Source organism: Rattus norvegicus, chromosome 7 (genome assembly GCF_021556685.1).
Source record: "Rattus norvegicus strain SHRSP/BbbUtx chromosome 7, alternate assembly SHRSP_T2T, whole genome shotgun sequence".
NCBI classification, from domain to species: domain Eukaryota; kingdom Metazoa; phylum Chordata; class Mammalia; order Rodentia; family Muridae; genus Rattus; species Rattus norvegicus.
This window is the reverse complement of record NC_141540.1, coordinates 79591566-79607055: the sequence shown is the minus strand read 5'-3', so window position 1 is coordinate 79607055 and position 15490 is coordinate 79591566. Positions and strand designations below refer to the sequence as shown.

The 15490-nt window shown below is 47.6% G+C and overlaps 1 protein-coding gene across 1 annotated transcript in view; it reads right to left on the bottom strand.

The window, feature by feature from the left end:
- The window catches only part of Baalc (BAALC binder of MAP3K1 and KLF4), a 73498-nt gene extending 59865 nt beyond the window's left edge, over positions 1–13633 (bottom strand). The window contains 1 exon segment of the mRNA NM_144762.3: positions 13179–13633. Within this exon segment, the coding sequence (NP_658907.1) occupies positions 13179–13338 (160 nt within the window). The 5' untranslated portion in view covers positions 13339–13633.
- Positions 13634–15490: the final 1857 nt, after the last annotated feature.

Here is a 15490-nt window from a genome sequence, read left to right as displayed (position 1 = left end):
GGGGACAGATGCAAGTACCGACCTCCAGAATTCTGCTTGCTAAGCTACCTTCTGTTTGTACAACCAGATACAATTTCTAACAGCACAAAGGAGGAACAAGAGCTCCCTTCAGCTTCCTTCATTCAACAAATATCCACTCTGCTGAGCTCTGTGTTAAGTGCTTGGGTTGAAAGGACTGAGTCAGTGAGGCCCTTGACCTCCTGGGATTATGAAACAATGAGGCAGTCACTGGGGAAAGCTAGTCTCCCCTAAGGAAGTGACATTTGAACTAAGCTGAAGAAAGTAGGGTTGAGCATGTAAAGGACTGTGATGTGTTCGGAGGAAGCACATTCTAGCAAATGCCAAGGCCTGGTAATGGGAAAGGCTCAGTGTAGTCAGAACAGACACTGCTGAAGATGCAGCAGAGAACGAGCTGGCCAGAGGCCATCATCCATCATGACCAGGTAGGCTTCGTCCCAGGGATGCAACATCCTTAGTCATAAGGGAAATTCAAATCAAAACAACCCCAAGATTCCACCTCACACCAGTCAGAATGGCCAAGATCAAAAACTCAGGTGACAACAGATGCTGGCGAGGATGTGGAGAAAGAGGAACACTCCTCCATTGTTGGTGGGATTGCAAACTGGTACAACCATTCTGGAAATCAGTCTGGAGGATCCTCAGAAAATTGGACATAGTACTACCTGAGGACCCAGCTATACCACTCCCGGGCATATGCACGAAAGATGCTCTAACATGTAACAAGGACACATGCTCCACTATGTTCATAGCAGTCTTATTTATAATACCCAGACTAGAAAGAACCCAGATGTCCATCAACAGAGGAATAGATACAGAAAATGTGGTATATATTACAGAAAATGTAGTATATTTACTACTTATCTATTAAAAATAATGACTTCATGAAATTCTTAGGTAAATAGATGGAACTGGAAAATATCATTCTTAGTGATGTAACCCAATCACAAAAAACACACGTGGTATGCTCTCACTGATAAGTGGATATTAGCCCGAAAGCTCAGAATACCCCAGATACAATCCACAGACCACATGAAGCTCAAGAAGAAGACCAAAATGTGGATGCTTTGGTCCTTCTTGGAAGTGGAAACAAAAATACTCACTGGAGGAAATATAGTGACAAAGAGTGGTACAGATGCTGAAGGAATTACCATCCAGAGACTGCCCCACCTAGAGGATCCAGCCCATATACAGCCACCAAACTAAACAACGTAGCTGATGCCAAAAGTGCTTGCTGACAGGAGCCTGATATAGCTTTCTCCTGAGAGGCTGTACCAGAGCCTGACAAATACAGAGGCAGATGCTTGCAGCCAACCATTGGACTGAAAATGGGATCCCCATTGGAGAAGTTAGAGAAAGGATTGAAGAAGCTGAAGGGGTTTGCAACCCCATAGGAAGAACAACAATATCAACCAACCAGACAACTCAGAGCTCCCAGGGAGTAACCACCATACCAAGAGAACACAGGGATGGACCTATGACTCCATCTACACATGTAGCAGAGGATGGCCTTGTCCTGCATCAATAAGAGGAGAGGTCCTTTGAAGGCTTGATGCCCCAGTGTAGGGGAATGTCAAGGCAGGGAATTGGGAAGAAGTGGGTGGGTGGGTGGGTGAGGGAGCACCCTCATAGAAGGAAGGGGGATGGCATAGAAGTATTCTTTCTGGTGGGGAAACCGAGAAAGTGGATAACATTTGAAATGTAAAGAATAAAATCCAATAAAAGAAAAAAAGAAAGGGAGGGAAGGAAGAAAGAAGAAGGGAAGGAAAAGGAAACAAAACAAAAGTAGAGGAAGCAGTCAGAAAAAAACGACAGATAACAGAACTGGGCCTGCATTTAAGACCCTTCTCTCTGCTAGTCTTGGCCAGTGCATACCTGTAGTAGCAAAAAGGTTACATATTAGGGAAATCAGGACCCTCGCTAGAGACTCAGAGTAGTAAAAATGAGACATTTGTTTTCAGTTCTGCAGAAGCAGTGATGGGTGTGGGGTTGTGAGGGGGAGGGGAGGACAGGAGAAGGAGAATGATCAGCCTGGACCAATGACAAAAATGACTGGCACAGAACTTTGGCACAAAACAGAGCTCTACCATTCCTGATCACAAAATATCCCTGCCCTTTCTTCCCCACAGACTGGTAGACTGGAGAGTTCCAACCCTTCCCACTCACCTAACACAATCCCCACCCTCTGGGGGCTTGAGATCCTCCCCCTTCCTGACACAGGAAAACTGTCTATAACTCTCTTTCCTTCTCAAGACAAGGTTTCTCTGTGTAGCCCTGGCTGTCCTGGAACTCCATCTGTAAACCAAGCCAGCCTTGAATTTAGAGATCCGCCCGTCTCTGCCTCCAAAGTGCTAAGGCGTGCGCCACCACTGCCTGTTGTCCTGTCTGTAACTTTTCAATATAAAATAAAATGTCCCCAGGCAAGCAGGCACCAGGGAAAGCGGGGGCCTCATGCATCGTGCTTATCTGAATCACTGGCAAGATCTAAACGTGCCTCATACTGAAAACAGACCATAACAGTGTCTCTCTTACATAGGTGACAGGAGGCAGTAGCAGAGGATTCCCAGCAGGTATTTGACTTCTTTTGGTATTCAGAGAAAAGGGCACCTAACACTGAAGCTGTAAGACAGGGATGCTCCTAATAGGGAACTAATAGACTTATTGGGAGGTGGTGAGATGCGCCCCAGGTTTGGAGCACGGACTGCAGGAGTCACCTCTCCAGCAATGCCCAGCAGTTCAGACATAGGTGTATAGGAAGCCTAGGAGCAGAGTGATAAACCCAGGCATGATAAACCCAAACAAGGCCAAGAAGAGGAAACAAAGAAGTCCTGGATGATAGGCTATGCAGCCAGAACTGAGACTCTGAATATCCCTGTGACTGGTTAATTCCTCAGAGATTTCCATCCCACCGGAGAAGACCTGAAGCCCAGAATAGCTGAGACCTTGCATGTGGCTCAAGGTCACACAACTATTACCTGCAATTAAATTCAGATTCCTTAACTATATAACTTTGCTGTCTTCGAGCAAAGCAGTAAGAAAGATGCTGGGTGGAGGAGGAGAGGTTTGGGGACTTGGGGTCACAGTACACAGGCCATGCTGCCATGGTAGCACAGGGAGAAGGTACAGGATACTGAAAGAGAAACACCTTGTCCGTCTGTCTGTGTGGTCCCAGAAATGTGGTTATGTCAAAGCACGGGGCAGTGGTTTGGAGAAGATGGCTAGGGTCTTGGTTGGATGCCAGCCAAAGGCATCTGGCTAACAGCACTGGCTCAGCTTAGCTAACCGACCACTAAAATGCCAAAGCAGACATGAGAGAATCCGGGACTCACAGCATCACCACGAAGAAAAGCTAACGCAACCCAGAGTCTGTGGGAATCTGCACCATTTGTAAAGCAGATGGGGCTTCCTGCTTAGTTTCCTTACACAGAAGTCGCATGACCCGGCATGGCATCCACCCCTGCCCTGAACGACCCAGAGACCCAGCTCCTGGAAGAGATGGACAGAGACTGTCCGGCCTGCCTGACTCCATGGGCATCTGAGATTCAGACATGGAGCTGATGCCTCCAACTACACAGACCTGTGCTGTGTGCTGGCTAGTCTAATGTCAACGTGACAAGCTGAAGTCTAAAAGGAGAGAACCTCAATTTAAAAACTGCATCCACGGGCTGGAGAGATGGCTCAGCGGTTAAGAACACTGACTGCTCTCCCAGAGGTCCTGAGTTCAATTCCCAGAAACCACATGGTGGCTCACAACCATCCGTAATGAGATCCGATGTCCTCTTCTGGGGTGTCTGAAAAGAGTGACACACTTGGGTTCTATAAGAAAGCAGTGTGAGCAAGCCAGTAAGCAGCACCCCTCCACGGCCTCTGCATCAGCTGCTGCCTCCTGCTTTCTGCCCTGTTTGAGCTCCTGTCCTGACTTCCTTCAGTGATGAACAGTACTGTGGAAGTGTAAGCTGAATAAACCCTTTCCTCCTGAAGTTGTTTTGGTCAGTGTTTAATCACAGCAATAGAAACCCTGACTAAGACAGAGGCGACCATGCTTCCATATCATAGACTGTAGCTCCCAGAAAACAGCTGAGGAAAAATGTGAGACAGCATGGCTCCTTCTGCAGAGCATGGAGAGGTTACATACATGGGATGTATTTATCACAAGGCATATTTACCCTGCACATTCTTTCCTACTGAAAGAAAAATATTCAAAGAAGGAAGAAAAGTCCTTTCACTCGTCCCTTGATCTTCTTCCTGTCAAATAGACTAACTCCTAACACTTACATACAGTTTAAATTGTGAGTGTGTGCGTACGTGTGCACGTGAGTGCAGGCACCTTTTGAGACCAGAAATGATGTAGCTGCAGTTACAGCCTGGTAATGGAAGAGCTACCCTGTGCCCCGTCCTGCCCCACCCCGCCCTGCTTGCTCTCAACAACTGATAAATACATCCCTAGTGTGATGATTTACATATGCTTGGCCCAGGGAGTGGCACTATTAGAAGGTGTGGCCTTGTTGGGGGAAGTGTGTCACTGTGGGGTGGGCTAGGAGACTCTCCTCCTAGCTGCCTGAGGATGCTGAGTCTGTTCCTGACTTCCTTCGGGTGAAGATGTAGAACTCAGCTCCTCCTGCACCATGCCTGCCTGGATGCTGTCATGCTCCTGCCTTGATGATAATGGACTGAACCTCTAAACCTGTAAGCCAGCCCCAATTAAATGTCCTTTATAAAACTTACATTGGCCGTGGTGTCTGTTCACAGCAATAAGACCCTAACTAAGACCTGCTTTTCTGCTCCATCCCATGGTACTCAGAGCGATCTAACACCTTGTCTTGAAGAAGTGTCACCCACCTCTGCTTCCAGCCTCACACATGTGCTTATCTCCAAATTTCTCCTTTCTATAAGGACATCAGTCACCCTGGATGAGACCACACCCTCATGACTTCATTTTAACTTGATTACCTCTGTTAAGATCTTGTACAAGATACCTGTGTACTGAGGTTAGGATTCCAACGTATGAATCACAAGGGGTGAGGCATTTCTCCAAATGATTCCGATTTGAGCTACAGGTGCAGAGTATCCCTGGAGTCTGCACTATAGATGGCAGTCAAAATGGCCTTTTAGAGAAGCTCTGTGGGCGCTTAGGGAGATGGGATTTGCATTGAAACCAAAATGTCTGCTGTGGGTAGCTAGATGCTCTGGACTGGACACAGAAAGGCACCGGGCAGAGTCAGCCAAGAACAACTGGTTCAGACAACCAAGTTTCCAAAGGGATGCACGGACACATCCTGAAAGACAATCTTGAAGGTGTCCAAGCATGGGGAACTAGCCTATCTGCACCAGGACCTACAAAGGCAGGAGGCGCACCTGGAATGCTGTCGCACCTAACAATGGAGTCACCTCAAATGAACAGCTAGTTAAGTCACAATCATTTTATTGAGTGTCTAACTGGTGCTGTCTAGGGGCCCTGATTAGTTCTGAAGAATTAAAAGGCACATGGCACCGAGGGACACCTCAGACACAGCAAACAGAATTAGCCCATAAGGAACAGCTTTTATCGGGATGAAGAAAGACAAAGCAGCAAGGCACACAACAACCCCTTGCTTTGCAGAAGGTGGGCTCAGAAAGCTGAGACCTGTCTCCTGAGGGCTGGGTTTTTAAAGGTCCTTGAGGGGGTCTTCCTTCCCCAATTTAAGATTGATCAATGTGAACAAAAACAGGGAGTCTGATAAGGTATACAAGTTTGGGGTACACATGTTCTGGTCTGGTCTTGAACTTATTAGACAGGTCCACACGCAGTGGTGTTTGGGGTACCTGAAGAGAAAAACTCTTGAGGCCTAAATAAATCAAATGGAGTCCTTATTAATTACTGACAGGACCGTCCCAAGCAGTTAATAATGGGAAGCAGCCTCAACCTCTAGTTTTTTTTTCCTTTTATTGGATATTTTCTTTATTTACATTTCAAATGCTATCCCCTTTTCCGGTTTTCCCTCCAGAAACCCCAAATCCCATCCCCTCTTCCTGTTTCTATGAGGGTGCTCCCCCACCCACTCCCACCTCACCACCCTGACATTCCCTTACACAGGAGGCATGGAGACTTCACAGGACCAAGGATCTCTCCTCCCATTGATGCTTGACAAGGCCCATCCTCTGCTACTTTTGCAGCTGGAGTCATGGGTTCCTCCATGTATACTCTTTGGTTGGTGGTTTAGTCCCTGGGAGCTCTGGGAGCTCTGGTTGGTTGATACTGTCGTTCTTCCTATGGGATTGCAAATCCCTTCAGCTACTTCAGTCCTTTCTCTAATTCCTCCGTTGGGGACCCCCATTCTCAATCCAATGGTTGGATGCAAGCATCTGCCTCTGTATTTGCCAGAGCCTCTCAGGAGACAGCTATATCAGGCTCCTGTCAGCATGCACTTCTTGGCATCCTCAAGGGCAAAAACTGCAATTGTGATATATACAAACAGGCAGTGCTGGACATCTACAGCAAGCAAGCGCTATTTACAGAAGCAGAGAGATAGCAGTTAACCTTAGCTCAGGGTCACAGTGTATAGCAATTTATGGCTGATTGAGAGACTGATTTTATTCAAGATAATTTTAGCACCTAAAGTATTTTTAGGAATACTTTCATAATATGGCATAACTGTGTAGCCTACTACATGGCAACCCACAGTGGGAGAAAAGACTCACCATGCCTTTGTTTTAAGCTACCTCTTGTCTCAAGAGGGTGAGAAAAAAGTCAGCCATCTTGAAAGTTCACCATCTTTATTATCTAGGCATGGTCCCTGCTTTCTGCTTATTGAGAAATCTATAGGCTCTTAGTCCCTCAGAAGGCTGAGTGATGCCATATAGCCCATGCTGACACTGGACTGTCAGAGCAAGAAGGACCATGAAAACGTGGAACTTCTTAGAAATATAAAAACTGTTTGGGTTTATAATCTCCCATTTCTTGTAGTAACGTTTACAAAATGACAAATTCCCTTATAACTCAAAGTTTTGCACTGGAGAGATGGTTTAGTAGTAAGGGCTGTGTTCGCTATGCAAGCCTGAGATCAATCCTGGGAACTCATGGGAAGGGGAAGGGGAAGGAGAGGACTATGTAAAGTTGTCCTCTGACATCCACAAGGTACTGTGGCATGCAGGCCACACGCCGTGCATGCTCTCACATACACAACAATGATCAGGGAAGAAAAAAAAAGGAGTGTTTCCTTACCGCACAACAAATGAGTGGGCAAGAACCTAAAAGGATGCGTCTCGGAACTGATGAAAAGTGATAACTTTCTCTGGGGTCTACAGGAAAGGAGGACACATAAACTTCTTAGGTTATTCATTGAAGAGGGCTCCCCTGGGGTTTGACTCAGCCAGCCATTCCTTACCTAGCCTAACCATCACCCATGAAAATGGAAGATGTGAGTCAATCATTAAGACAGGAACACCAAAGGTAACGGGTCTAGAAGGGGCTGGCTTCCACAGGGGTGGGAGGTTTTGTTCACAGGAAGACCCAGGTTGGAGGTTCTCGCCAGGACTGTCCTTCTCAGGACACCTCTCGGGGAAGCCAGGCTACCTTCCTCCACCTCACCTGCTTGGAAGGGGCCTTGGGAACACTGGCTTCCTCACATTCCTCGGTTCTTCTACAATCTCTGTACACAGTCATTCCCTGGGCAGAATGACCTACTCAGCCCTTGAATTCTTCACGCAGTATGGACCACGCTGACCTGGTTGGTGTTTCTGTGTCTGTCTCTCATTTATCATACACCTCTTGAAACAAAGAAACGCAGCTTACTCATCTCTGTGCTAAGTGTCTACTGCACAAACCAAAAAACAAACAGACATCTTCCATCTTTGGTCTATAACCAGAGGGAAACAAAGACCTCGGATGTTCTCTCCATAGCGTTGTCAAGGTGAATGAACGTGAAACTTAAGCAGTAATTGGAAACCACTAAGATGAATGTTTACAACAATAAATGAAAACACTGGAACTGGGGGTTACAAAGCACACTTGTGTTAATGCAGGATTCACAGGATTCAGGACAAGTCATCATTCACTATTTATTGACTGCCATCTATATACCAATTACTGTCTCAAGCTTTGGGTCTAAGGCAGAGAGCACAATCCTCCTGCTACAACAGGATACTTAGAAAGAAAGATCTAAGGGTTTCAACTAACCGTGAACTTAATGTGAGTCACCAAGGAAATATTCGGACAAGCAAGCCCTCCCCCTGATTTTACCTCTGCCGGACAAGCACTCATAGGACCACTTCAGAACGTCCCTTGTACTTTCCTACACACGCACATAGACAAATGTCAAGAGCCCAGCTCTAACCCAAGGTGCCTCATATCAAGGAAGGCCGTGGACAAAGTGAATAAGTAGTGTGTTTAAAGAACTAGTGAAGCCTACATGAGGAAAGAAGATGGTTACAGTGTTGCATGATGGATAACAGGAAACCAACAGCAACTCTGGAATTGAGAGAACTGTTTATGCAATGCCTGATGCCACAGGCTGGACCTCACACAGGTGGAAGTCACAGGAAGTAGGAAATCTCAGAGGAAGGTACTCTGCAGAGGTAGAAGAAGCTTCCTTCCCAAAGGAGAAGACACACAACTGGTGTTGCCTGGTGTCAGATTGTATTATCAAGAGTTTAATCTGGGTTTTGCATCCCAGTAACTGCAAAATCAAGAATTCCAAAACTATGCCCTGTTGATGGCTAATGGGTGTGTTGAAGAGTGTAGGGTTCAACACTACTGCTGATGCAAGAAGCACCTACTGAGAGGAGCCTGGTGTGGCTGTCCTCTGAGAGGTTCCGCTAGCACCTAAGACAGATGCAGATACTCACAGCCAACCATCAGACAGAGCCCTAGAACCTCAATGGAAGAGCTAGGAGGACCAGAGAAGCAGAAGGAGATTGCAACTCAATAAGAAGAACAATATCAACTAACCGGACTACTCAGAGCTCCCAGGGACTAAGACGCCAACCAAAGAGTACACATGGAGGGATCCATGACTCCAGCCACATATGTAGCAGAGGATGGCTTTATATGACATCAGTGGGAAGGGAGGCTTGATGCCCCAGCATAGGGAGATGCTAGAGGAGTGAGGTAAGAGTGGGTGGAGGAGCACCCTCATAGAGGCAAAGGAGAGGAAGGATGGGATGGGGAGCTTGCAGACAGGAAACTGAGAAGGGGGCATCATTTGAAAAGTAAACAAATAAAACTATTAATAATTAATTAATTAATTTAAAATGTGGGGTTTGTCAGTCAAAGAAAGCTGGACCACAGTTCTGGGATGGAGACATTGCTCGGGACACTGTAAGCCTCTTTCCCTGACCTACAGGGGGCAATGGTTTCTCTCTCATCTTCATTGTGCACGTTAAGTGAGGTGATTTGCATTGTGTCAACTGCAGTGCCTGACCATTCAGAAGTCATTCGTAAATGGTAGCTAGTGATAATAACTAAATATCTTTGTCTTCTGCCTTATTTGGGTAAATCATTTTCCCAAACTTCCCAAATTACTGTACTGACACAATTATTTAAAACTATAAAGAACTGGCTGAGAAACTTTTGAGGTGTTTTATTCTCTAAATAGATTGGGAAAAATATGGAAGACATTTGTAATTTTAAAGCAAGACTGGTAATGGAGTATAGTCGGGGACTAAGTGGCTATTGATGTATGGACCGGCTGAAGTAGGCAGGTGTGGCAACCTTAGACTCTCGCTCTCCCACAGTAGAGGTAAAAGAAAAAACTCCATCCAGCACGTCGATTTTATGAGAATCCATCTATGCCAGACTGATTCCATTTCCTACTTCAGTAGAGTTTGGAAATGCAGGCAGATGAGGGATATCAGCTGTGTAGTCTTCAGTTCCAACCTACTAACAGTGGGATCTAAAGTCTTAATTGCGTTCTGCAGGCTGTTGGAAACAGCCTCCAACACCAAGAAGCAGAGCCTCAGGGTTGGTTGTAAGTGAGAGGGATGGGAGGCGGGCAAGAGACTCGGATGTCGAACTGGTGTAAAAATAAGCCACCCACCACCCACGGGAAAATTCAGAACTCTTATCAAACACTGATGGATCACTCGTCATGTGACACACCCTCAGTCTGGAAGGCGGGAGACCGCTTAAGTAAGCATCTAAGGCAATGGTGCTTGACTGAAGCTTCTCCGTAGGTGACGGGTGTGGAATCGGCACGTTGTGAGCCTATGGAACCTTTAGTCTGGGCCAGAGTTTCCTTAGAGGTGGTAAAGTTGGTGGAAAGGCTTTTTTAAACAGAAGCTGAAGGACCAGAAAGACACTTGGGAGAACCTCAGAGAGCTGATTCAGGTTGAGGGGTGCCCAGCTGCAGAGTTCGAGGAAGAGAGTAGAAGAGAATGTAGGAATAGCTGAAGCAATTGAAGGCCAAGGTTAGACCGAGCGCCCGCTCATCAGGGAAAACCTTCAACAGTTGACTCAGCCTTCTGGAGAAAACCTTCATGAAAGCCCAACCTAGTATCCCAGCTGCCCTGAGCTCAGAAGACAGAGAGGAGTTTGTCCTTCTAAGCCTAAGGTCGCCAAGAGAAAAGCAGCAGCCATCTGACACTAAGCAAGAGGGACCCGGACCCTGGGAAGAAGGGATTCTCGAGTGCTGAGGGAACCAGAGTAAGTGGTTCTGGGAATTTCCAAATGGGGACAATTCATCTGAGAGTCCATTTGCCCTGGACAATGACTCCCAGGGTCTTATCCAGCTCCAGATCCTAGGACAAAGGCATCTTGGTTATTTAAAACTACACTCTCTTGAGTTCAGCTCTTCCGTTTGACTGTCTCCATGAGAAAAGAACTGTTCTATACACAGACTGACATTCTCATTCCCTACAAGGCACAGCTACTACAGGCCATGGGGTTAGGTCCATCAGAGAAGCCCCCATGGGTGGGGGGCACATGAGTCAGGGAGGGCTGGGAGGAAAAAGATAATGGGTAATCCTGGCTATGGCCCAGGGCAGCAGAAAGCCAGCAAATGTGTAACTTTCTCAGATGATCCAAGCTAAGAATGATTATTTATTATTTTCAGACTGCAAAGCCACAGCAACCAAGCCCCTCTTCCATCCCCATCCGACAACAGTCCCTGCATAGACCTTATGCACATGCAAAATGTGTTCACTTCTGACCTCCAGAAGTGTCCCTCTATGGGCTAAAATTTCTAAAACTTAGAAATTTAATTCTAATTTAAATTTAATTAGAAAATTAAATTTTTCTAATTAAAATTCTAATTTTTAAATTAGAAATTTAAGAAGTGCTGGCCATCCAAGGCACTCTCCCTGGACTAGAACTGAGCCTCTCTCTTGAATCACCACCCACCTTGTAAGGCTGTCCCCAAGTTTGGAAATGTGCCATCAGTGAGTTTGGCTTACCTGTTGCAGGAACCCAACTTCATGATATAGAGACAGTGATAATAATCAGTGAGTGTCGGGGAAGATTTGAGGAACATGTGTGTGCTTATTCAGCCAATCCGCAACAACTCTGACACCATACAGTAAAACATGCACACATGCCTGATGCACACATATGCACACACACTCGAGTGTGCACACTCACACATGCACACATGCATGAGCACACATGCTCACACACACACATACATACACACTCACACACATGTACACACGCACATACACTCACACACGTGGGCGAGCACACACACACATGCACACATACACCCCCAAGTGCCACCAAAACAACTCTGCTTCGAAGCAGCATTGGTTGTTTTTCATGCTGAATCTTTCCCACCTCATTTCCTTGCAGTACTGCCTGGCCTTGGACCCCGCAGAGAAGTATGACACTTTCTTGGAAATGCTGTCACAGCTAACATTTACAAAGCCTTCAGAGGCTCCTGTCTTATCCTCCTCTGACACTCAAGTCAACCAGCACATTATTCGGGAACCCGCTGGATACCAGGATACCAGCCTAGCAGCAGCACAAAATAACCATCATGCTCACTGGGAGTTAAACAATTTTAAAATAAATTCAGCGTTACCACAGTTTTCCAAGCAAGCAGGGGAGGCTAATGCCTCACCATTCCTGGGGGGGGGGGGGGCTTGAAAAAGGAAGAATACTTGAGCCCAGGAGTTCAAGGCCAATCTGGACAATATAGCCATAGTTGGTGTCCTTACAAAATAAACATAAAACAAGCAAACATTGGTACCAAAGATGGAGATATCTATTCCTGACATTAATGTAATGCCTACATGATGGGATCAAGCAATAGTTAGAACTTTAAAAACATAAATATTGGTCTGGGTAAGAAGTGGTGAGGTTCTTTTTTTTTTCTTCCGAAGCCACCAACACATATAGGGTCAAAGGTCAATCTAATTCAACAGTATCTGCAATAGTTTTGTGTCTGATTTAAAATCAAATCCTGACTTGTGACTAAACCAGAAAGTTCTCTGCAAATCCTTGTCAGATTACTGCTGACCAAGGATTGACCTAGGCAAGAGTATTTAGAGTCAAAATCTTCTATGCCTTGCTTCATGTAAAGCTTCCGAGCATATTGGGATAAGGAGGTAAGTCCTTTACTGGGATGTAACTGCTTGGAAAGTGGGCTCCAGGGCAGAGCTGGTGATAGGCAGGCATGTGTTGAATCCTGGGCTAGCTTAGGATTTTGAAGGCCAGCAGTGGAGCTCATTCCCAACAGGAGGGATGGGGGAGGAGTCAAGATCCCACCCAGGCGATACTGCTCAAGATTCTTGTTCACACACCAAAGGTGTGAGAACAAGTGGCCCACCCAGGAGATGGAGAATCACCCGATTGAGTACACAGATGGCCAGAGAGGAAGCTAGACCAAAGCTGGGTAAAGACCACCGGGTCAGGTGGGAAACGTGGGGTGAGCTGAGGTTTGTGGGTGAAGTGGACTGTCCTCCCACCCACCCACTCATCCCCCGGGGCCAATGCATATACACTGGTAGGCAGAGGTGTTGTGTTGCAGGGACGCAAAGGGTTAGCTCAGTCCTCTGGGAAGCTGCTCTCCTTGACCTGGCTTCCTGGGCTTGAGGCTGCCAGCTGGTCAGCCGGCAGGTCCTACTCTGTCCCTCTCTGTCTCTGTCACCCCACCCACCGGCACGCCATAGGGTTCCTGGCTACCCCAGGCTCCCCTGCAGCTTCGGCTCGCTGCAGGTAGCCGGGCCTCGCGGGCGCTGGGCTCACTCACCCGCGTGCAGGCCGCCCGCCTCGGGGCCGCTGTCCGTGGCTGCGGCGCTGGGCAGCGCGTCCGAGTCGGTGTAGGTGAGCCAGGTGGACTCGGTCTCCCGGGTCCAGCTCTCATAGTAGCGGGGCTCGATGGCATCGGCTCGGCTCCCGCCGCAGCCCATCCTCCCGTGTTGCGGGCGCGCCCAGCGGCCGTTCGGCTTGCGGCTGCGGCTGCGGCTCAGCCCGGGCGACGCAGCTCCGGCCCTCGAGGAGGAGGCGGCGGCAGCGACATCGGTCCCCTAACCGCCAGAGCCGCTGCCAGCGCCAGGCTCCCCGGGAACCTGCCGCCCCTCCTCTCTGCCTCCAAGGCCCTCCTCCTCTCCGCTCTCCTTCCCCAGCTCCCCTCTACCTCGCCTCTCCCACCGCCCAGCCGCCAGTCCCTCCTTAACTGTTCTCGCAGAGGCTGTGCTACAGAGTAGCAGACAGGTGGTGGGAAGAATTTCAGGGGTCCCTCTTCAGTCTTCAGGCGACCTCCTGGGGTCCCATCCACCCATCATCTGTCCACCCATGCATCGGCCCACTGATCTAGTCATCCATCTACCCATCCACCCTTCTACAAAGTCATCTTTCCGTTCTGGATAGATCAGAAGCCCCCCACCCCCAAGGTTTCTGGCCACTTGTTCTAAAAGCAATGGATGAACGGCACTAGCAAAGAGGAAGCAGAGTGGCCACCGAAAGTTAAGTTAGTGGCAGTACCTGCTTACGACTAGAAAGCAGGGCCCATGATTTCAGACTGCACTTAGACGCTTGCCACTAACACTCCTGCCAGGTCTGCAACTTCATCGTATTCCGAATTCTGTTACCAGCAGGACCACGCAGCAGCGAGGACTCCAGGGAATGACTACTGGATAGGAACAAAGCACCCTTCTGTGTTGACTACAGTTCAGGATAAAGAATGCAGGTCCCTGTGGCAGGCACTACCAGAGTTTATAAGACAGAAAGTAGACTTGGAGACTCCAGACAAGGCCTGGGCTGCCCTAGCAGGATTCTGAAACCTCTTCTCTGCCTGAGGCAGAAGATGTGCAGTTGCCTGGGATGGGTGACTCCTACAGCCTGTAGCAAAGTAGAGGGCTTCTGACAGGTTTTGTTCCCTCCCTTGAATAATTTGGTATAAAAAGAATTGGGTCTTCTTCATGAGGTCCTGTGCTCAGTCTCCCTTATCAAATTGATGGTGATGTTGAAAAAAGAAAAAAGAACCCTGTCTCAGAGGGAGAGCCCCTCTCGGGCTCTAACAGAGCCCGTGTTCTCTTCACTTCCCCAGCAATGACAACACCTGACAAGTGGCCAGAACAGAAGTGCTTTGAGTTGGAAGGTTCGAGAAAATCAAAAGAAGGCCCTGGAACTGAGGCAGAGCAGAGGGGAGAACTACGTGAGCGTGAGATGAGGTAGAGAAGGACAATGGGGAAAGACCAAAGGAAGGGAGGTCAGGTTGGGTTTATTGTAACTGTACAGGCCAGAGAGCAAGGGAAGGCTTTAAGCTCCATCTCTTACCAGCGTTATCAGTCAGATCAGCTCGAGGAAACCGTCCCTCAAAAGGCAGGTGGAGAATGAATGACAGAGAGGCCAGCGTAGTTCGGCAAGCATTTGGAGATGAGAGGATGGCCAGTTTCGGAGGAGGAGAGGACTGGAGGTGTCCAGCGGGTGCAAAGCTCCAGGGATGACAGATGAGTGGAGAGGCAGCTGTTCTTTTCGCTTTTACTTTCCTTTTGTTTAGCTGGCCGCAGTCAAAGTCCGAAAAGATCATAGGCACTAAACAATTCAGAGTACAACCGTTTACCATTCTAAGTAGCACGAGGAAATCTTTCACCGTTACAATGCCTGAATACGAATCTCCCTTGACCCAGCGTGTCCACGCTTTGTAAACACCTGCCCTGCCATCATTTGGACCTGGAACATCCCTCCAGTGACCGTAAGTGCAGAAATCAGTTGTGTGAGTATCCGTAAAGAACTTAGAATGAATGCCCAGTGTGTGGAAAGCACTCTGTGCCACTCTCGGTGCCCTCATGGGACAAGACACACAACAATTTCCTTTTCCCTTCCCTTCTGATAGTATTACTGCTGAGCTTCCTGCAAAGAAAAGGAAATTTTATTTCCTATGCCATTCCTACATAATTACCCAATGGGCAAAGTTCTGTATTTCCAAGGATTCTCTTCTTGTTGATATTTAATACCAAAGATTCAGAGAGTGTTTGTCCCATGAAACTTAGAGAACAGACAAGCTGTCCTTGTGTTCACCAAATAGCTGAGAAAGACTTGTGGAGTCAGGCACTACAC